This window comes from Acanthisitta chloris, unplaced genomic scaffold (assembly GCF_000695815.1).
Source record: "Acanthisitta chloris isolate BGI_N310 unplaced genomic scaffold, ASM69581v1 scaffold1123, whole genome shotgun sequence".
Classification (NCBI taxonomy): Eukaryota; Metazoa; Chordata; class Aves; order Passeriformes; family Acanthisittidae; genus Acanthisitta; species Acanthisitta chloris.
The window spans coordinates 36,456-59,564 of record NW_008664283.1 but is presented as its reverse complement, the minus strand read 5'-3'; the positions used below and the strand labels follow the sequence as shown (position 1 = coordinate 59,564).

At 36.6% G+C, this 23,109-nt stretch overlaps 1 protein-coding gene across 1 annotated transcript; it reads right to left on the bottom strand.

The window, feature by feature from the left end:
* Nucleotides 1-2,227: 2,227 nt before the first annotated feature.
* Nucleotides 2,228-21,965, bottom strand: HNF4G (hepatocyte nuclear factor 4, gamma). Its single transcript, XM_009071285.1, has 10 exons — nt 21,838-21,965; nt 18,792-18,960; nt 16,828-16,922; nt 13,158-13,264; nt 8,109-8,264; nt 5,951-6,038; nt 3,750-3,902; nt 3,332-3,568; nt 2,732-2,854; nt 2,228-2,346 (listed from the first exon to the last, which is right to left on the bottom strand). Exons 1-10 carry the CDS (start codon nt 21,953-21,955, stop codon nt 2,228-2,230), a joined length of 1,365 nt encoding a protein of 454 aa, XP_009069533.1. The 5' UTR covers nt 21,956-21,965.
* Between the last annotated feature and the right edge of the window lie 1,144 nt (nt 21,966-23,109).

Here is a 23,109-nt window from a genome sequence, read left to right as displayed (position 1 = left end):
TCTTTCTATGACAAGTACACAAAAGTGTTCTCAATCAGTAAACTTTTGGACTGCTCAGTATCTCTCATGCATGCTTTACCTTTGTGTTTCACTGTAAAGCATCAGTGGCCAACTTGTAAAAATAGCACAGTCCAGATACCCCTAAAGTTAATGGCAGAACTTCAGTACCTTTTTCTGTCATAAAAACCCATACTAAAGGAACTTGTAAAAAGAGCAATGCATTGATAAAAAACAAACAGTAAACAGAAAAAGCAAAACAATCTAAAAAGCAAAAGGCAAACATTAAGACCTAATACATGCAGACTTTACAAAAGTAACTACTTTAAAATAACAAAGAAACACAGAGTCTACCTGGTGGTAGGTGGATTCTCATTAAAGCCTTTTGAATGTTCAGGCCAGCTCAGCATTTACTGTGCTGCATTTCCTGCCTACAAAAACGTATTTGAAGAATCACTGGAGATTGATTGAGCAACTTTTACAAGCCAGAGGTGTAACTACACCATCTTTAGATGCTGTGATTATTGCAAGTTCAGGTCTGGTTCAGGCTGATCTCACCTTGCAGAGTCTCTGACTCCACTATGTGTTCTCTTTGCAATACTTCAGCAAAATGCAGTATTTTATGATATCTTCTTTTTTTTGCCTGTTTCTCTCTTACATATTTTCTGGAAAGAAAGTCTACTTTAAAGTGCTAAAGAAAAATCACTGCTGTCTGGAATAAATAAAATGTGCAAAGTGGTGATTTTCTTATGACATCACTAATGTATGAACAACTTATCACTTTATGTATCATAACAGATTACTTTTACAAATTGTAACTGAGTATATATGCCCAAGTGAACATGTGTCACAAGGTCCCCTTTGTGAAAATCCATGGAGGGTCCAAATCCAGATGGGTTATTATAGACTCCAGACACAAAACTTAGTCAGTGTTGGATCCTTCCAGACTGGAAGAGGAGGAATAGGAAAAGGGGGTTCATCACAGCAAACCAATTCATCCCAAGCTTCAGAAAACTCTTAAACATTGAGAGGATGAATAGCTGGTGTGCTGGCTGTATTCTGGCTTGAAATATCATGGCTCAAACTAGGAACATCTGGAGCTGAACTCAGGCACATTAGCTACTTCAATTAGTAGCCATACCTCTCCACACACAGAGCTACTACATAACTACAACTCAGTAGATGAAGTTTCATGATTGCTGAAAGACCAGCCAGTTCAGCAAATAGACACAATGGCTACACTTAGACTAATAAATCAGAGTACAACAGTCTGTACTCCTGCCCTGAGGTCAAGTGGCATGGTCTGCTCATATTTTCACCTATACACTCTGTGCCCCTAAGGAGAGGGGGCCATAACCAAACTATCTGGTGAAAAGCGTCCCTGGACTGGCCTAATTCCCAAAGTGTGCCCAGAAATCTTTCGGGAGAGTACTACTAAGTCCGGACCAAAAAGCACACCAGTCCTTGTTCTAACTATTTATCAATATAAATACTTCAGCACTGTCCAACTGGCTGATTTAGATACTACTGTGTATTTTAAAAAGTCCTCAAACATATTCACCCTCTGATTCATACAAACAGCTAGGAAGGAAAGATTCAACTCTTTCATTGAAATTTTACTTGAAAAGAGATGGTCCTTTCAAACTGAGATTTTGTAAAATGAGTTGGGTATTTCTGTCCATTAAGTATGTTTTCCTTTATTTTTTTAAATGAATGTTCTTTTTTTGTAGCCTGCTGTTTTATTATTAGTGGAATCCGAGCTTCTGCATGATTACCCCACTTTTTCATGCCTACAATTCACAGCTAAACAAGCACTAACCAGTTCTGTCACAATGAAAAAATTATATACAGATCTAAAACAGTAATATTAAGACAACAACAGGAAATAAAAACATTAATCTGTGCAGTTATAAGATCTAAAAATAACATCAACCTCTATACATATTTGTCAGACTGCAGTGTCCACAGTTACAGTTGTACGTGGCAGTCAGAACAGCATTATTTTCCAAATCATGAGGTGTTTTAAGGAACACCCACAGTAGTGGCTGCTGAGGAAATAATTTCCTTTATCAACCTGAGATTTTAAATGTGCAAGTGTCCTACCAATTTATCTAGTGCATAAAAAAGAAAGGGAGATGGGGGTAAAAAGGGAAGAGGGAAAGGGGGGAAGGAAGAAAGAAAGGAAGGAAGGAAAGGGAGACAGATTAGTAAGGCAGAGACAGAAACATTATCACAATGGTTTTTGCTTCAAAATAGATTGTTGTGCAATGACTGAAGCCTGATTCGCAGACATTTTGTATTCTTGCCCAGAGCCTTGAGGAGGGGAAGGTAATGGAGTTTCTGGAGTTGCTGAAAAAGAACATAGAAAAAATCAAATATTTTTGTAGTCTGGACTACTCTGCATGTGCATACTACTGCACTGAAAGGGAGTTCCATTGCATTTGACATGCTAGGGAAATAGGATATGTTTAATTATCAGAATTTGTAGTTTATCAAAAATTGTGCATTTAAACCCAATGATATATCAGAATGGTGCTGATTTTTAAAATTACATTAAATTCAGGTCAAAATCTCTTACTTAACACCATTTATATACATAGATTTTTAATGCACAATTATGTTAATTTAATAATGATGATGAAATAACTCTATGAGCACCGATGGGCCACCATTCTAATTAATATTTTTAAATGAAACAGTGAAATGTTATGACAGAAAACTTGCAATTACTTACAAATCTGTTCTGTATGTACAGGAGCAGACATTGAACTTATGAGAATAGTTTGGCCAGTTAATGGATCTTGGGCTAAGTGAGGATGCATTGGATGATGCAGATGACTGGCATCATTAGAAGTACCTGCAAAACAACATGAGCATACATCAATCCAAATGAGCATGTTGCTGCCAGTGACTTATACTTCAGTAGTTACATTTCTGCGGAGCAAATATTTTGATTGGCAATTTGAATAATTGCCTCCGGGTATTCATTAAACAATTTAACCAGACTTCAACCATATTAAGCACTGTGTTTATTTTCACTGTTTTGACTGCAATAACAGTGGATTTCATGAAATATTTGTAAGGATTCTTTCATCTGCCGAGGGAAAACACAGCAGTGACTGAGAAGCACACATCACAATCTGTGGTTGTACGACTGAGTTAACAAGATGAGCAATCAGGACAAGAAGGCTTTAGCTAACGATTATACGACCCAAAGCTTAGCCAGCAAGTCAGAGTGGTTGCTTACATCACAAGATGTAAGTGGTTGCTTACACTTCAGCATGCTAAATTCAACCTAATACAGTATAGCAAATTTAACAAATTGTTAGCTTACCTCCCAGTAACATTTCCTGAAGCAAACTGTCAATTTTAACAATTCCAAATAGTTTAACCAATTGTATTTGCTCAATCATTTGCCAAGTGATGCTCTGGAGTGTAGGCAATAGAAGAAGAAGTTCTCCAAATCGTCCTCTGGAGTCGTACTGACGGTCATTAATATAATCCTCTAAACTGATTTGGACTTGGAACCTCATGTTCTTAATCTTCATTGGATTACTCAGGCCTTTTGCATCTTAAAAATGGCAAAAATTTAAAGTCAAGACAGATTATGATTTGGGAGAAACATCTTACTTTTTTTCGTTTTATTCTTTTCCATTCAGCTAGATAACATGAACAAATGCTACATTAACAAAAATTACTTTCAATACCATCACATGTAAAACAATTCTGAGAGATATTTCCGTAAAAAGTACCTGGATCAAAAAACACAATGGCTTTCAAGCAAGCATACTCATTGTCGTCTATTTGAATTTCCTGGAAGGGTCGAACTAATTCATCTAGAATTCGATTTGCTACTCGGCAGATCTCTACTTCAGTACTGTTGCGATGGATTATGTAATTGTTACCTTAGAGAGAAAGAACACCAACATGTGGACTGATATAAATATTTTGATGCAACATACTAGATGAAGCCCATTTTCAAATGCACATTTCTTTTTGCTTTATCAATAATTTTTTAAAGTAATAACTCCCCTTAGCATCATACAAAACTGTTCTTTGCAAACAGAATATATGCGCAAGTTATAGCTGTCAGCCAGTAAATAACCTGGTCACGTAAATATGCCAACATGTACACTTACTGATTAGTCCACAGGACTGAGGTCCATATTTGAATGCACAAGTACAAAGTAAGAAGACCTTTATCTTTACACAACAGATAAATAAAATGGTAAACTGATCTTAAAATTTCTTCTTCCCCCATTAAAATCATTTATCCCAAGCTGAATGATAAGGATTCGTCAATTGACAAGAGGAGACACTGGGAATGCTTTTTTTTTTCCTCATAGATGCTTCTATTACTCCTAATAAAATTTATAAGCATTGTAAAATTTCAGTAATTAATTATTTTTTTTAATTTTACATTTTCATTTTGGAGAAGTGTCCACCATGGCATCTTAACTAACTTTCTAGAGAACACTAGGAAAGTCACAGAGCTTTCAGAACCCACCAAGCAGCTTCAGAAAGAAAAATTGATTATTCTATCACAAGAGATCCATGCCAAAATGACTCATAAGCTTTACAGATACCTGACTCCAAGGATCAGAAATAAGCTCTGAAGCCTCAAATTGTTTCTTCTTTTGGTATATATGCTGATGCTCATGATACTGAATATCATTTTCTGCTTATTATTTTATCATTATTTTCCTTGCTACCAACTAATCCCAATAAAACTGTAGATTTTTTTTACAATTGCTGTTAATTTTGCCAGTAAAACTGTATCTAGAGAAAGAACTACATTAAGAAAGCCGTTTGTTTAGTTTTTATCTTGAAAGGATTGCTGGTGAGAGAAATATCTCCAGACCAAGCCCCTCTTGTCCTTTCAATGTTCTAATAGGTGTTAAAATAAGTTCAAGCTGATCTAGAGTTATCAAAAGGCAGGCCCAAAGAACAAGGAGAACAAATAGTAGAAAACATCCTTGTACCACACCACCAGTGAAGAGACTGGTTTGAATCCCTATTCCGTATAGTCTTGCCTCACATCAAAAAACCTGTCCAAGATGAGCTACACACTTCCTTACAAAACAGCCCAAGTGCTGCACACATTTAATACAACCCTTTTTGGCAGGGTGCACTTCAGAGTGGCAGAGCACTGTGTCAAACAATGCTAACACACAGGCACACATCTTTTAATTGTGTCTCTCTGTTGCATGAACTATGAGAAGACATGTTTCCACCATGCGACAACATCCCCTTCCGTAACAGCCATGTTCTCTTTATACAACCCAGCACAGGAACCACTTCAAGTGACCAAGAATATGCTTCTGCAGCATGACTCCTCACTGTGCCATGGATGCACCCATTTGCCACATGGCAGGGGACAGCAGGCAAGCTGTTTACATGATGGCCATGTGGCAACTGTAAAGGCAGTAATGAGAGGGCTCTTGGGAAAGCAAGCTGCTTTCCCAAGCCCAGGGGAACAGCTTATCCAGTTTCTAGCCAGTAGTGTCTTCTCTGACTGTGTCTGAAGGACTCTTGAGAAAGCTACAGGTAAATGATTTTCTTGAGAACTGAAATTAGTACATGTGCAACATGTTGGCTTCTTCTCTCTTAAGTAAATTGGGTTTTGTAAAGATTTTATTTTCTTGTTTTGTTCTGGGTTTTTTATGGGACAAAGGTGTAGAAATGATGCTAATTTAAGGAGACAATTGCCAGGAACTCCCTTAAGTTGTGGTTTCTGATATCCAATAAACCTTTAGCTGTATTAAATCACAGGAAACTGTCCACCTGCTTTTGCTAGAACAGGGCATGTGACATTATGTCATTAATAGCTATTTAGCATTCACAGAACGCATTGCTCTGATTGCACCAGAACAGTTGTCCCACTTAAGTGATTACACGGTTGCTAATGTACTATAACATCATCATTAATAAGTAAAACAAAACCAATATTTACCCAAAAGTAAAATGTCCTTATACACCATGGACCGTTTTGCCGCTCCAAGCAACAGGTGTTCCCCAGCATGTGCTCTTAGCAGGGCAACCTCATGATAAAAACAGCAGACTCATTAGATGATAATGCAGTAAGTTCCAATAAGAGCAAAAGAAAAGAGGATGCATATTACTGTGTTCAGCTATAAGTACGTTTAAGATCATAAGATGCTAATGTAAAATGTAAAGTGAATGTAGAAATCTTAACACTGTACTAACAGCACTCTACAACTGTCATCCTCTGCCACTTCCAGCGGCCCATCTAGAATTTAAATATTAGGCCCTGCAAAATACTTCTTAACAAATACATTACTTGCATTTATTTTCTAGTGTGTATTCTGACAAAGTTTTCTCTGGCATTTTAAGTTGACACTAAAGACTCCAGTGGGCTGGAATAAACTATTACAGTAAATTTGGCACTATTGGTGTTTCATTTTTCTCACCTTAAACCAAAAATTTATGTGGCACTTAAAAGAGCTTTTTCCTCAACAAAGCCAGATATGCTAAAATAGCCACTACTGTCAACAAAGAAGAATCCTGATTCATACTGCGAAAGCACTTAAAAATGTGTTTATTAGTTTACACTTTGTCACTTATTTACTTTCCTATGGTTTTAATGTCCGCTTGAAATTTCAGTGATGGTCTCTGTTTCCTCAGGGAACTCCTTTCTTGGTAAGCAATTTTAATCCAAGCCAATGCTTTATGAGTGATGTTAAGGTATACAGCACCTAGGTATAGTTATCTGTTAAGACTTTTCAGGTTCTCAGTAGAGTTAACTTAGCCACCTCTATGATTTGTAAATCAGCCTGGCTCCCAAATCAGGAATTGCTTGTTCAAAACCATATGGCTTATTTTATAACTAAATGCACAATGCCTCTTAGAAATTGGCTTTCACAAATTAAAACTGGCATTTATTTAATCTCTCAATATCTTTGTCCCTACTTTCCTAAGGTACATCAGGCTCCAGAGTATTTCCCAACATGTATCCTTCAAGCACTGCAGGGGTGTTTTCAGCCTATTTTTCTAAGCTGATTTTTAAAAAAAATACAGATAGGAACTTTTTAATGAGGTCTGATACCTTCCTTTTTCCTTCATGCCATTTTAACAATAAAAATTACTTTTTTTTGCTTGCTTTTGTTGCCCTTGTGAAACCAATGCATTTAAAATTCTCCTTCTTTCACAGAGTTTTAACTTATTCCAGTACATTTTGCTTATGCAGACTCTGTGGGTCTGCAAAGACATCGTTAAACTGCTATTTTTTGGGGGGTCTCCTGTGTCCTGAAACACATTCATAATCCTAAGGAAGAACATAGGAGGGAATGACTCAGTTCAAATCTCAAAACCAAGGATGATCTAATCCTTCTTGTAGGATTTTGTTAAAAACTGAGCGACTGAAAGAGGCAAAAAAATTCATACAATTCCAGTGCACAGAGTGATTTTCAAGATAAATTGGATTTTGGTGGACTGGAATTGAGAGATTCCAAGCCACAAATTTACCTCCCGCCTAGGCCACTGGTGAGAGAACTGCTCACTGCAACATGGAGACACTGGTTCTAGGCGTGCCAGCACAACTTACTGTGAAAGCCAGTGATATATTACCATATATTACAGACCTGATGATAGATCAGACCTCTGTCATAAAACTTATTATGAATTTTCAAGGTTTGATACTTTTTTCCCCATTCATTATATACAATAAAATCTTAGTCCATTAATATGAAAATTATTTGATATCGATTTGTACCAGTGTGTTTGATATTTGTTTGAGATTCCAATTATTTTTTTGCAAGTAGAGAAGACCTGCTTCAAATTAAATAACATGCTATCTTAAACCATATTATAATGAAAGGTGAGCATGAAGTAAATACTTTTCAAAGTCAGAAAAAAGGCTACAGAAAGCACAAAACACTTAAAGACACGTTGGTTTGCTGCTTCTTTTTGTTAATGTCTTTTTTTGTGGTGGTGCCACTTCAAAACTTAAGAAAAACACAAAAAAAGATGGTGGGTCTAGAACCCATTTTATTTGACCAGACAAAAAAGAATAAGTGTTTAATCATAACATTTAAATACCACAGGAATAACGGAACAATAATTAAAGTTCACTCTTTGGTTTCCTCTTATACCTGATCGTCCAGTGGTAATTCACAGAAGCCTGGAATATATTTAGCCCATTCCACCAGGACCAAAAGTTGTTGCTTCATAGATTCACAGACATCACTAACACCAGCAATTTTCTTAACACTTATATCAGTGCTAGCACCAGGACTGGAGACTGAGATCTGGCCAAAATGACAGAAAGAAATGAACAATGTTAAATTCCATATAATTCCTTTCTCACTAGTTAATAGCATATTTAAGAAAAAAATCACAACAGTAATCACGGATACTCTTGAGAAACTCCTTGATCATATGGACCATGACTCAGCATGTAAATTCTCATTAGTACCAGTATGCACTGTAGTATGCTAAAAATTACACTATTCATATTGTGATTCAGTATCTTATCATTCCCAAATACTATTTATAAATATACCAGAGCCCTTATCATTTGCAGAGGGGAGGTGGATTCGGTTTTTTCCTTTAAAATGGTTGACATTTGCTTCATTTCCAAAAAAAAAAGAGCTCATAGGGGCATGCAGTAACATTAAGGGCAAAGGAAGAGAGTGATAAAGGGGTAGCATGTTCCTCTAGTGAAAAGATAAGTATCATTAACTTTAGAAGGTAAAACAGGGGGGGTTTAGTGCCTGGAGGAGAATGGCTTGTAATGATGAAGCAGCCGTACAGGCCGAGGCTTGAGACGTTTCAGAGGAAATGTAAAGGATATGAGTGTGCATTAGACCACCTGCAGTGAACAGTGTTCTGTGAAATAGGAACAGAGCAATATCTTTCTGGGCCTGAAGCTGGGGCACTTTTACATAATCACTGAGCCAAATCCTGAAATTCTTAATGACTTTTCAAGCAAAGGAACAAAACCATGCTTGCTCTTAAGCCGGGCAAGAAAGACAACTTAAGATAAAGCCAAACCTGAGAAGCCAAGGTCAGTTTATAGCTGCTATCATACCATGGAAGAAGAAGAGAAAGGAAATGGAAAAGGAAACCAAGAAAAAAAATAAAAGAAAAAGAAAAAAGAAAAAGAAAAAGAAAAAGGAAAAGAAAAAGGAAAAAGAAAAAGAAAAAGAAAAAGAAAAAGAAAAAGAAAAAGAAAAAGAAAAAGAAAAAGAAAAAGAAAAAGAAAAAGAAAAAGAAAAAGAAAAAGAAAAAGAAAAAGAAAAAGAAAAAGAAAAAGAAAAAGAAAAAGAAAAAGAAAAAGAAAAAGAAAAAGAAAAAGAAAAAGAAAAAGAAAAAGAAAAAGAAAAAGAAAAAGAAAAAGAAAAAGAAAAAGAAAAAGAAAAAGAAAAAGAAAAAGAAAAAGAAAAAGAAAAAGAAAAAGAAAAAGAAAAAGAAAAAGAAAAAGAAAAAGAAAAAGAAAAAGAAAAAGAAAAAGAAAAAGAAAAAGAAAAAGAAAAAGAAAAAGAAAAAGAAAAAGAAAAAGAAAAAGAAAAAGAAAAAGAAAAAGAAAAAGAAAAAGAAAAAGAAAAAGAAAAAGAAAAAGAAAAAGAAAAAGAAAAAGAAAAAGATCCCACCACTACAAAACTAAAAATCCTACCACTGTACAAGGTAGAAAACTGACTTTCCCTTTATGTTTTATTACTGAAAGCAAACTCAGGAATTTAGGTAGTGTGATTCTCTTCTTCAGAAAAAAAAAATTGTTTGATCTTCTAATACCATGTCCCCACACATTTCAGGATGGTGGAAGATATTTAGGTTGACTCCTACCAGTTCCCCTTCAGTCATATATTCATGTTAAACCCCCCAGTGGGATCTGTGGTGAAATCCCATTATCCTTGGGTAGTCAAAAGGAGTTGCACTTCTGAACTAAAGTTCAGTGCTTCCTACATAATTCAGTAGCGTAAAACACTGAAAACAGCTTAGATATTAATGTCAGTTAACCAGTAGAACATTAGTTCTCAGGGAAATACAGCAGCTAGGCAGGTGAACAATTCCTCAGACACATAATTCAAAGGCTATCACATAGCAAAAAGGTTAGAGGTATTGTCTCTTTGCAGACAGAGAATTTGTGAAATCCACGCTATAATCATGAGTCCACTTCTGGCATCTGTTCTACAAAAACGAAGTTGAAAATACTGAATATCATCCAGGTGAGAGCTACCAGAGTGATTCAGTCTAGAAAGTCTTCAGTACAGAAAGAGTAAAGAAATTCAGCACATTTCATTTTTTTTTTCTACAAGAGTAAAAGGGGTCTTGATCATCATTCAAAAGTATGAAGAAGAGATTTCTGATTGTAGGTCACGCTCTGATCTACCTGAGAAAGATACCACCATGCACCAACTAGAAGATAACACAAGAAGGTAAAGGAGAGGTAGATTGTTTAACTGTTAGGCATACTGACCCATGAAATTAATACATTGTCCTTCCTTTAATATCTGCATTTTTATAAATTACATCTTACATTACAAAATATAGACTCTATGTTAAAATTACTGGTGAACTTCTGTTGGGGATTCATGGGATGACTTCCCTGGAGTGCATCTCTTGACAAGGATATGAAGCTATGAACTTTCCTATTTCTATTTCTCTGTTGCTTTAGCCTGCTTATTATTTGGGGTAGGTGATGGGTTTGGGGGTGATGGTGGGTGAGAAACTCAACATGAGTATGTGTTTGCAGCCCAGAAAGCCACCTGAATCCTGGGCTGCGTCAAAAGGAGTGCGGCCAGATGTTCAAGAAGGTGATTCTCCCCCTCTACTCTGCTCTCGTGAGACCCTACCTGGAGTACTGTGTACAGTTCTAGTGTCCCCAACATAAGAAGGACATGGAACTGTTGGAGCAAGTCCAGAGGAGGGCCAGTAAGTTGATAAGAGGACTGGAGCATCTCCCCTATGAAGACAGGCTGAGGAAGTTGGGACTGTTCAGCCTGGAGAAGAGAAGGTTGCATGAAGACCTCATAGCAACCTTCTAGTATCCCAAGGGGGCCTACAAGGAAGCCAGAGAGGGACAAGGGCTCGTGGGTATAAACTGAAAGAGGGGAAATTTAGATTAGATATTAGGAAGAAATTTTTTACTGTGACGCTGGTGAGACACTGGAATAGGTTGCCCAGGGAAGTTGTGGATGTCCCAGCCCTGGCAGTGTTCAAAGTCAGGCTGGATAAAGCCTTGAGAAACCTGGTCTAGTGAGAGATGTCCCTACCCATGGCAGGGAGTGTAGGACTAGATGATCTATAAGGTCCATTCCAACCCCTTAATATTCTATGATTCAATGATTTCTGGAGTGCACAGCAGGAGTCGTTGACTTCATAGAATCATAGACTAGCACAGGTTAGAAGGGACCTTGAATGACCATCTCAACCAACCTTTTATGCGAAAATAATCCTAGATGAGATTATCTAGCAATGTGTCCAATCACATCTTTAGTATCTCCAGTGATAAGGACTCCACCACACCCCTGGAAAGGTTGTTCCAGTAATTGCTTGTTCTTACTGTAAAAAAATTTTTCTTATATCAAGATGAAACCTCTCCCAGTGCAACTTGTACCTATTAATGACTTGGTGAACATGACAATAGAACACTATATCCCAACTGTCCTGAAAACCTTCAAGGACAAATGCCTTTACTCCAATGAGTATGAACCTTCCATATTTACATAATTCTGGAAGCTTCTCCTGGGTCTGCAGGAGAAACATTGTACTTGGACAACTTTCCCCTGTAAGGGATCTTCAGGAAAAGAATAATTAATTTTCCCTATTTAATATGAAAATTTCAAAAGGGATGAATGCCACCCTCCTCCTCATTTCACAGCTGAAGGACTTAGATAATGATTTGGGATACTACCATCTCCTCCAAGTCTCTCCTAAGGACTGAATTCATCTTACAGCCCCATGTGATTGCAGGAAAAACAAGGATTTTTAAGACTTTAATTTTCCATCATGTTAAAGTAATCTCTTGGACTTTGAGGCCAAGATTGTATTTTCATATATGCTTGACATAGTGGAAGCAATTCTGTCCTACTAAGACACACCAAATAGGAAGGAGAACAAATTTGTGTGAATACAGAAGTTGATGTTTTATGAGTGGAATCTACTGTTTGAAAAGAACTTTGTGGCAGGAACAGCTGAGGATGTGATTCTGTTTAAGACAATTCTTATTCCTGAATTGCATATACCAGTTGGAAATGATTAAGGGAGTAATATAAAAAAGCACAATAAGCAAGTTCAAAAAATTACTAAGGAGGTAAAAAATAGCCATATTTTTCATACTGTATAGGTATGAAAGGTAGGAAGGTCCATTATGTTCATCTAGTGTGCCCAGACACACAACATGTGCCAAAGACTATCACCCAGTAATTCCTGCATCAATTCTTTACAGACAGTTCCACCCTGAGAGAGATGCTGATAAAGGATGAGATTACAAAACATTTGGGGATGTATAAATCAGTCAGCATGAAATCATAAAGGTGGCAGTTAAATTCTAAGCAAGTTAGCAAGAGGTGCAAGAATGCAGAATCAATGACCATGATTTATCTGAGGTGCAGAAAAGGACTGGAGACTGTTCCATTCAGCAATTGATTGGATAGGGAAAAAAAAAGAAAAAGAGAAAATGAAGTTCAGATGAGACAAAGAAAATTTAAAAGCAAGATGTGAATAGACTCTACAGTTGGAACACTTCTGTTTGCCTTATTTATAATGTCTAAGGATATTAAAAATGGGATTTTCTAAAGAATGTAAGGAAATGAGTGTCCACACCCCTTTGAATGTAATGGCTTTGGACAATTTTTTCCCTAATGTTTCATGGGAAAGCCAGCCTCAAGGATAGATAGATGCCACCAGCTGCCTAAGACAGCAACTGATTTAAAAGCAGTAAGAACCATAAAGCTTTATTAAGAAAGGTGCCTAGGACATATTGTCCTGGACAAAGTAGAATTTTTTCTATTGACTTTGCTTCAAGAATGTATTCTATTACTGATTTTCTCATTGGGAAGAGGAAGATGGGTGCATTTTGAAAGTAGAAAAAAGTAATCTCAGTAGTTATATTTAATACAATAAGAAACATAAAACTATTTAAGTTTAGTAAAAGCGGTCTGAAAGCCACTAAATAATTTTGTGGTAGATCTCAGTACCTGACGGGAGAGTGTCTCAGCTTGTGACAATGTACTAATAGAGGGAATGTTGCAGCCATCAAAAGTGTTTCTTCTTGTACTTATCCTGTCCCGTTCATTTTGTACAGCTGGAAAACAATAATCATGTCATTTATTGACTTGTAAGCACTGACACACAGTATAATTTCAGAAGTTTACTACATTTGAGAAGATAAATGTAAGAACTGAAAGGTATGACATTCAAAGAACATGATCTGCTTTTAGCTCTGAGTAATGAGGAAGGATGACAAATACATGTTTATGGTCTTTATCTGTACACTGCTTGCCTGTAAAAACTATGTATAAGTAATTATAGATAGATACTGAATTATCAGCACTTTTCTCACTGGCTTTAATACGGTAAAACCTTTCTATTCCTTTGAACTTGAACACAAGCTTTTATTTTGTTATTTCAACCAATTTAATAAGTAAGGCTTTATGACATCAACAGAAATGGACATCTCCAGACTGCTGAACAGATCAAGAACAGCACCACCACTGAAAAAATATCTACTCCCGTTCTGCTGTGGGAAACCCTGAAACAGGAATGAATCATGAACTTAATTCACTAGTAAGGTAATTTTGAAACTTGAATCTCATGCTCCTCCTCAGTGACATTGCATTCCTAGCCAATTTATGGAACATTAACTAAATATATATATATATAATCATATATATGTGTATATGTGTATATATATATGTATATATGTAAAAGCACCAAAAAAATTTCAGGCCAGTAAGTTTTGTCTCGTGGGGTCCAAAACACAACATTTAAAAGGGCTTTGGATAAGGAATCCTTAATTAGTATATGCAAGGCTTATGAAGCAACAAGACTTACTTTCAAACTAGAGGAAGAAGAAAAATGAAACTATCAGTCAGGTATTTCTAAAACCTAGACCATGTCCAAGGTTAGGCCAAGGAGAAAAGAAAAGGCAAAAAAAAAAAATTGTGCTAATCAAAATCTTTTTATTGCACAAGGAATCTCATCATCTTTTAAGAGTAGCAGCTTTATTTCCAAAGATATGTTTGCTATTTTGTGGGAAACAATCTGCATTACAGAATTTAGGAGCAGTACAAGAGGCTTCAATAAAAAAAATAAAATATTCTATGCACTGAATAGTTTCAGGGTTTATCTGAACAATGCACATAGTTTATTCCAGAGGTGTACTAACGTTTTGCAAGGACACTCACTGATGGGCCTTTTATTAAGGTCATAGTAAGAAATGCTATGTGGTAATAAACACAAAGTGCTATATGTTTGTGTGACACATAGCACAGACAGGAAGCAAAGAACACAACCTTTTGTAAAAGAATGCCAAAACAAACATTCACTGCTTAAGTTCTACACAGATAATTAAAATAAGGTAAATAAGGTCAGCACTGATTAGTATTGCAAAAACAGTAAGGCATTCTGACAATCACTAGTGAATGTCAGTGGTGGAGCCCGTTGAGAAGTGTAGGTGGATGCTTCAATATTTTCATGCATATACATGTTTGGATTATTAGACTAGACTGTCTGCCTGACTAAAGCCTTTTTGTCAGTTCAGGCTAAAATTTCCCTAAACAGAGACTGTGTGAGGAAGGTGGAATATGTGCCCAAAGAGGGCTTGTATAGCTTTTACCCAATGAAGCCTTTCCTACCTTTGTCCTGAAACTATCAGAAGAAACTATCATATAGACTATGCTACACCTCTGCTATGAGACATGCTCTGACCATGTAGAGAGGTTGTAACAACATACAAACTGTGAAATTTACAGTTCAGTGTTTTAATTATTTTAGCACTGGGAAGCCTTGAATAAACAAGGCTTGGATGCAATGAAAAATTAAAGTTTTAGAGATAGTGGGACCAGAGTAGTGGGGCAGAGTGGTGTAAATTAGGTTAAAAGATTTGTGCTATGCATCAGGCTGCATTAGCATCTTGACGGAAATAAGCATTTCTCTGTTTTAGCTTGCCAGCATGTGAAAGATGCTGGAAAACTGGGCAGTGAACAGCGGACAACTATGGAGATGTAATGCACAAGATGCACAAGGTGAAGCAGAGGAAGGCATCTTTGCTTATGTGAAAAAGAGAGAACCAAGGTGGAGGTGGAAGTCTTGATTTCTGTGGTGTACAGAGAATGAAGCCAGATTCTTCTCAGATGCACAGTGAAAAGACAAGAGACAATGGACGCCACCCTAACTGCAGTAAGACATATTCCAGTTAGTTAGAAGGAAAAAACTCTTCCCAATGAGGGTGGTCAAGCACTGGAAGAACTTGCCAAGAGAGGTTGTAGAATCTCCCCAGTCATGGACTGCGCAAACCTGCCTGGACAGGGGCCCAAGCAACTTGACTGAACCTAAATATTAGCCTTGCTTTAAATGGGGCTCTGAACTAGATGAATTCCAGATGTTCTTTCTGAGATAAACTATTCTTGAATTCCAGGTTTTGAAAGTCTGTAAAAACCTGCTCTTTACAAAATTTTTAGGGCTGCTGTGGATACACAGATCTTCACTTTTCTTCACATCAGATTGATAATGTATATACAGTATGTTACTGATTTTAATGGTTCAAATTCCAAAAGGCTACAGTGTGTTAAAGGAGTTGAAAAATCTATTCCATACATACACTTGTAATGCTGTTTAGTATACCCCTATCCAGCTTCAAGAAGAAAAATCCATTTTATCTCATACCAAAACGTGACCACTAGCAAAGCAAAACTACAGTATAGATACTTAGGAGCATAAAGAGCTTCCTTTATCTTAGAAAAGCTATGTACAGACTAAAAGAACGATAGACTCGTTACAGTAGAGGAGAACTGAGCGCTCACATTTCAAACTGGCCTTCAGGCACATACAGCACACAAGATACGTAGAAAAGTTTGTGATGAACCACTTTTGAGTGCATATTTGAAACAGATCATGGTATTTTTTGCCTCTACATTGTAACTGTCAGTGCAGCAACAGCTCCAACAGAAAAACCCCTCTGATATTCCCACTGTCCTTCTTTCTCTATTGCTCTGCTCCTGTGGTCATCTGGTCCTTCCACTTTGTCAGGAGGATCACTGTGATACTCATGTTTCTCGTATCAGTCGGGGATGCATAAGTAACAATTTTCCCATATTAACTCCTAAGGAAAGTAGATTTATTTTTTTTAAATTATTGTGGACACTCCAGTAACAGCTACCACTATGATTCTCACCACTCAACTTCACAGTCCTTCCTCTAGCTTAAATGATTCATACATTTAATCTTAAGGGAAGAAGCAGTGAATCGGCACTGTCATTACTTAAGGCAGCAAAAAAAAAAAAAAAGATAGAGATTTTATGACTCAGATTTGTTAAAATTAAAATCTCACAGTTTGAACTTTTCCAGGATATGGCTCAATATGTAGAAATCAATTAATTTTGGTACCAGGATTTATGGATTAAACAATTGGAAATTTACTTTACATCCATGGACTTGCTAATGTTCAAAGTGATAGAACTGCTTACCCACCTGAAAATTAGAAGATGTATATTGCATCTCAATGTAAAAGCATTTCTCCATCATGAAGGCATTATAGCAGACATTCCATTGTTTTATTCTGCTGACGTTTTTTAGAATTTTTATTATATTTTAAAACTAATTCAGATTTTTTCTCTTTGTATATCAAATAATAAATTACTCAATTACCTTCTTTTTTCATTCCTGCCCGAAAACACTTTTTTAAACGACAATATCTGCATTGATTCCTTTTGTCTTTGTCAACAATACATTGTCGGTTGAATCTATCAGAGACAAGAAAAGGCAAACGTATAAAGCATTAACAAAGCAGCACTCTGACTATGAAGAAGAAAATCAACTAACCTGGTTTGTCAGAATAATGTCTAGGACCAGCCTTTCTTCTGCAGTTGTCTTGATTATTTTTCTTTATTAATCAGTTTTGAGATGTTTTCATACCTGCTTGGTTTCCAGGAATATATGTGTGTGTATAGATACATATTTGCATTGGAACAGGCAAGTGTGGAAAATTTTGGAGTTATGTGCAGCATTTACACCTGAACTGATCTGTGTGGTATGTCAGTAACTGACTGCATCAAATGGCAGTGGAATTAAAAAAAAGAAAAGCTACAAGAGAGAGATTTCCTTGTAAGAGTATTATGCAACCAAGGAAGCGTGTAGCAAATGATGTTTCCAGTAACAAGCCATTCTTATAAAAAGTTTTCTTCTCACCCTGTGCAGTGGCACAGGGCAAAAAGGAATGGAGGCTGCATTCAGTTCATCGTACATTGTCTCTGCTGCTGCTTCCTCCTCAAGGGGAGGACTCCTCACACTGTTTCTCCTCACTCCTCCTCCATGTTTCATGGAAAGAGTTCTCCATGAACTTCTCCAATGTGAGTCCTTCCCATGGGCTGCAGTTCTTCATGAACCCCTCCAGGGTAGGTCCTTTCCACAGAGTACAGTCGTTCAGGAAAAAGCTGCTCCAGCATGTGTCCCCCACGGGGTCACAAGTCCAGCCAGCAAACCTGCTCAAGCATGAGCTCTTCTCTCCATGGGGCTGCAGGTTCTGCCAGGAGCCTGTGAGGTCTTTCCACAGGGTCACAGCCTTCTTTTGGGAATTCACCTTCTCCAGTATGGGATCCTCCATGGGCTGCAGGTGGATATCTGCTCCCCTATGAATTGCAATGGGTTGCAGTGGGACAGCCTGCCTCACCATGGCCTTCACTACAGGCTGCAGGGGAATCTCTGCTCCGATACCTGAAGCACCTCCCCTACCCCTCCTTCTTCACTGACCTTGGTGTCAGCAGAGTTGTTCCTTTCACTCTTCTCCTTGGATGCAATTAGGTTCTGCACAATAATTATTTTTTCTTCTTAAATACATTATCCCAGAGGCACTACCACCATTCTTGATGGGCTCAGCTTTAGCTGTCTTGGAGCTGGCTGGCATTGGGTTCACTGGACACAGGGGAAGTCTCTGACAGCTTTTCACAGAATCCACTCTTGTAGCCCCCTCATTACCAAAACCTTGCCATGACAACCCAATACATCTCTTCAGTGATTTGTCTAGACCCACAGAACTTTCCATGTATTTTGTGCATGGCTTAAAACTGAAGGTTTATGGTCTTGTGCATGCACAGAGCAATTCATCAAACAAGACGCAGAGACCTGCAGTGTGATAATTTGGGCAGCATTTGGAAAGTAGCAGATTGCCATTCAGACTGACTGGCGGAAAATGGTCACTCAAAAGAGAAGTGTTTCACACAAAGTGGGAATATGTTCAGATGTGTTTGTATAGCCCTTAAAACAAGGCTCATAAATCTTAGACTTTCTATTCAGAAACTACCTTCATAAGAAAATAATTTTTAGAAAACAGTAGGAATTACAGTTTTCACATTGCAGTGAAAATATGAGCATTTTTCCATTTTTTTTTAAAGAAGATAACCTTTGTAATCATACTTAAAAGACTGAAGCAGCTTCTGAGTGCTGTAGTGATACCAACAATATCAACAGACATCTGGAATGCGTAGTATCAAGCAGCATTCCTTAAGAAAAAGTTGAAAATATCCTGACATGATTTTGAAAAGTCTGAAAACATCTGAATACAATTTTTGCTTAAATTCATTAATTTATCGCTTCCAGATGAACTTTTGAAATACCTGCATGAATAGACGTGGTTTTTTCTTATGCTGCGTCTAAAAAATCCCTTGCATCCATCACAGCTGGAAGCGCCATAATGTTTTCCGGTCGCTCGGTCTCCACATATTGCACAGAGACTACTGACCCCATTGTCAGCAGCATTCATGTTGACAGCTTCTCCTGAACTGTCTGAGAAGAGGCAAGAACAACATACGTAGTTACGTACAAGACTTCCAACAGTCACCTCATGAACAACTTGCATGTAAGTGGAGGCATTTTCTGGCCTTTTCTCGTTTAAATGCCATTTACAATTTATATAATATGACCTATGCGATTACATGAACATTTTCAAAGTGATGGAGATGTTAACAGAATTTATGAAGTTCACAACAAGTAATTGTACTTTAAACCTTTTACAACTGAAGGGTTAAAAATTAATGCAATTCCATGTAATTCTGCATGTATAATTATATATACATTCCCACTACATGAAGAGGAATTTACACACACAGCAGGGTTAACTGCTAAAGATCTCATATATGAGTTCTCATATGAGTTGGCAATAACTGGCACCACATACCAAGGCTCATGACATTGAAAAACAAAAAAACAAAAACAAAAAAAGAGATTTTCCACAATAATTAATTTACACCACACCCCAAAATGCTTGCTAAGAGGACTGTCTAAGTGTTATTTCCTTGAAGGTATTTTCAACATGAACATTGCTGCAGACTTTACTTGCACAGATATTAGCTATGTGATTAACAATTAGTCACTGACTATGGTAAACACTGCAAAAGAAATTCATCTGAAATCAAACCAGACATATCTATTCTTCTTTGAGTCACAATGTCTAACAGATATGTTCAAAGAAACAACTGCAAAATAGCTTTTTCTGTTTTGCTTCTGGTTTAAAAGAAAGGAAGGAAAACTACAATATGCCCTAAGCATTTGTGGCTGTTCTGTCTGGGAGAGGAAAGAATGCCAAATTAATTAGTTATTCAAACATGAATTTGAAAATCAAGTACACGAGTTCATGAACAGCAGATAGCTTGAACAGTAAGATACATACTATTAATCATACTGTATAGATAGAACTGAAATGTATAACACAAATGTTATGAAATTTTCATTATGTCCTGCAGAGCTTACAATTTAAACAGAGTTCTGAGAGAAGAAACAACCTTTTTGCTTTGTTTTACAGAGCTGCAATTAACAGGAATTATATTAAAAATTGGTTAAATAAAATGAAATCTTAAAAGTAAGAATTAAGTCTTGTAAACATTTTATTCTAAAATCAGGCTTGTCATGACTGGAAAATTATTTTTTAAAATGGGTTACAGAATTGCTTTAGTAACACATAAGGCCTTTCTTTTGGAGTTTTGCAATTTTGCCTCACACAGCAGAATAATTACAAATACAATATTTAAATGTAATGATGAAGTATTTCACAGCCATTTAAGTTGTGTGCATATATATAAGGTTATACTTATTTTCTTGGTATTATTCTGAAACAAAATGTATGAGAAATCGACCTGATGTTGAAAAATTCTTTGATTTAAACAGAACTGCACAATCTGTTTGAATGTGGCTGATTAAACTTCTCTGAATGTTCCTAATTAATTTGGATAGCAAGAAAAACCACATAAGAAGGTTCATAAGAGGAAGCTTTCAGTTCCAGACTAGCACTATAATGACAGGACAATGTTTTATAAGTTCTGTAAGAAAATTCTTCAGCTAAACTCAAACTCTAAACAGAAAAAGACTGCACCTAATAACTAATAATTGTCAAGCTAATCACTTACGGTGAATAATTTAACCAGCTCTATTGCCAACACATAATGCAACCAAGCACGACCTCACTAATCTGCTTTCCCACTTCATGTAACATTAACAGATTCAAAAGGGTGATATTCAGCAAAAAAACAGATGACCAATACCCGTGTTAGAGCAAAAAGCAGAGAAATCATCTAAAAGTTATATAATAATTGTTGATAGCTTCAAAATCACTTAGGGCATAAAAGTGTGGGGGTTTTTCCTAAATCAATATCCAAATCTACCTTTCTGTTTACCAACCTTGCTGTAATGCAACATCAGAAATTCAGGCAAAATTTCAAGCCCAACAATAAACATTTAAATAGGTTCTATAAGGCAGAAATATGTGGAAATGTATATGCTAAATACTTTTCCTACAAATACTAGATATTCATTCTGCCTTTTAAAAATAGGTAGAATCGATCTATGAATTACACTTTATGATACAATAAACCAACTTTTTTAGTATACTAGAAGACTTGGAAGGCCACTTTAGAGCTGTTTAACTTGCCTGATACTTTTCTTCACTTTAATAGACTGACATTTCCTTTCTTTTTGGTCAGTACTCAGTAACAGCAGAATTAAATTGTGTGCTTCCTATTTTAAGCATAAATTATTGATGCAACTTCTCAAAAATTGCAATTAAAAATTCTACCTAAAGTGTTACATTAGTCAAATATAAATAGTTTTTCTCAGCTAAACATTAGACTCTAGATAGCTAATGTGATTTTTTAAAATTTTTTTAGTCACTTTAGTTCATATATATACTTACCAAGAAAGGCTAGATTAACACTTGCATAAATAAAACATTAGTCCTACAATTAGAAAGTAAAAATAAAGAAACAGTAGCTAATTTTTTTCACAAGCCTCTAGATAATTTTGTCCTGTCCTTCTGAAAGTTATATACAAAATATACTTTCATGTCCAAACTGTCAATACTAGTTATTCATTTGTCTTACAGTAAATAAAACAACTGCTGAATACACCATTTTCCTCCTTTGATTAACTGACTGGTGACAGTACAGTTCAGCTACTTTATTACATATAACCTCTGTTTTATTTTTCTTAAAGAACTATAATGTTACTAAAAGAACTTACAGTTAGTGATGAAGTGTAAAAGAGGAGATTTGTAGTTTGAAAACAACCCCCAAATGCTCGATTAATAAAACATTTAGCTAACACCTTATAGCATTACTAAACTTCACTTTTTATGTTAACCGGCTTGATTTTGCCTTACAGGGCAGAACTCACCATTTCCATTATACAGAATCTGCATAGTTTCGAATTCCAGTGCTGTATATGTCGGATCTAAAACTTCACTGTAGTTTGCCATTTCCATGTCTAGTATTGGTTCCGAGAGCCTCATCATTGAATGTAAAACAAGTGAAAAAGCTGTTCAAATGTACAACCTTCCCATTCTGTTTCACAGTGATTGATAATCCAAAGTTAACTATAACTGTGTCACTTACGTGCAGCAATGGGAGGAGCTGGAAAACTGCTTCTGCATGCTATATTCTACCTGTTTGGTGGGTTTTTTTTCTTTTATGATACAGTGCAACCCTTCTGATAATCTTGGAATGCTTTATAAAATAACCTTATCAGGAGTCTCACTGATTCTAGTTCCTGCATGAACCCAAGGACATGCAGGAAACTTCCTATCTCTTATGCCCTGCCACACGTTCTGCTGTCAATGTGTGGTACCAATAGCTCTAAACAAACTACTCTGGTTGTTCTATGAAGAGACTGTAGGCTCATATGCCATTTTGCTCTCTCTCCAAAACACTAAGGAAATGCGATATGATTATGAACTATCTCAAAACTATACCTAAATCGTCCACCCTCGTATTTTAAAAGACAGCTGTAAAACCTCCCATTTTTACAGCTGCTAGCATTCTTCTGCAGCAGCAGTGAGCTAGCTGTGGGCACACTTAAGCAAGGCCTCAAGCCACACAAGCTCTGCAGCAAGGCCAGTTCATACATCCTCCATCACACACTGTGCTGGCTCTAGGCACTGGACCTTGCACACTCTCAGACAGTGGTTTCCTGCTCTAACCCTTCTTCATATAAGATGTGATGGCAGCATGATGTTTTCAAGTACCATTCAGATGCACAGGGAAAAAAAAGTATCATTCACCTTCTCTGAAAACAAGAATCTCTGGGTAGGTCCACAGCTCATCAGTTGGTAGACACGGCATGTACAAACCCAGTTAAAAACCCTCCTGTAAAGCTGCTTGAATTCATGCCAAATACATAGCTGAATAACAGAATTTCACTTGCTAATCAGGTGCTTTTAAATGTTGGATAGCAGAATTTCCAATGTTATTAATTCTCCATAAATTCTTTACAGAAAACTACCCTCTACACTGTTGAAATAGTCACATTAAAGATTACATCTATAGGAAAACTACTCAATTTATGTCAAATTAACAAGAGACAGTTACTGTATGTAAAGCATTGAAATGCTTATTTTGAATGGAAAAGAGCGCCTGCAGTTGCTATTCAGTAAAAGTAGCTGCAAAACGG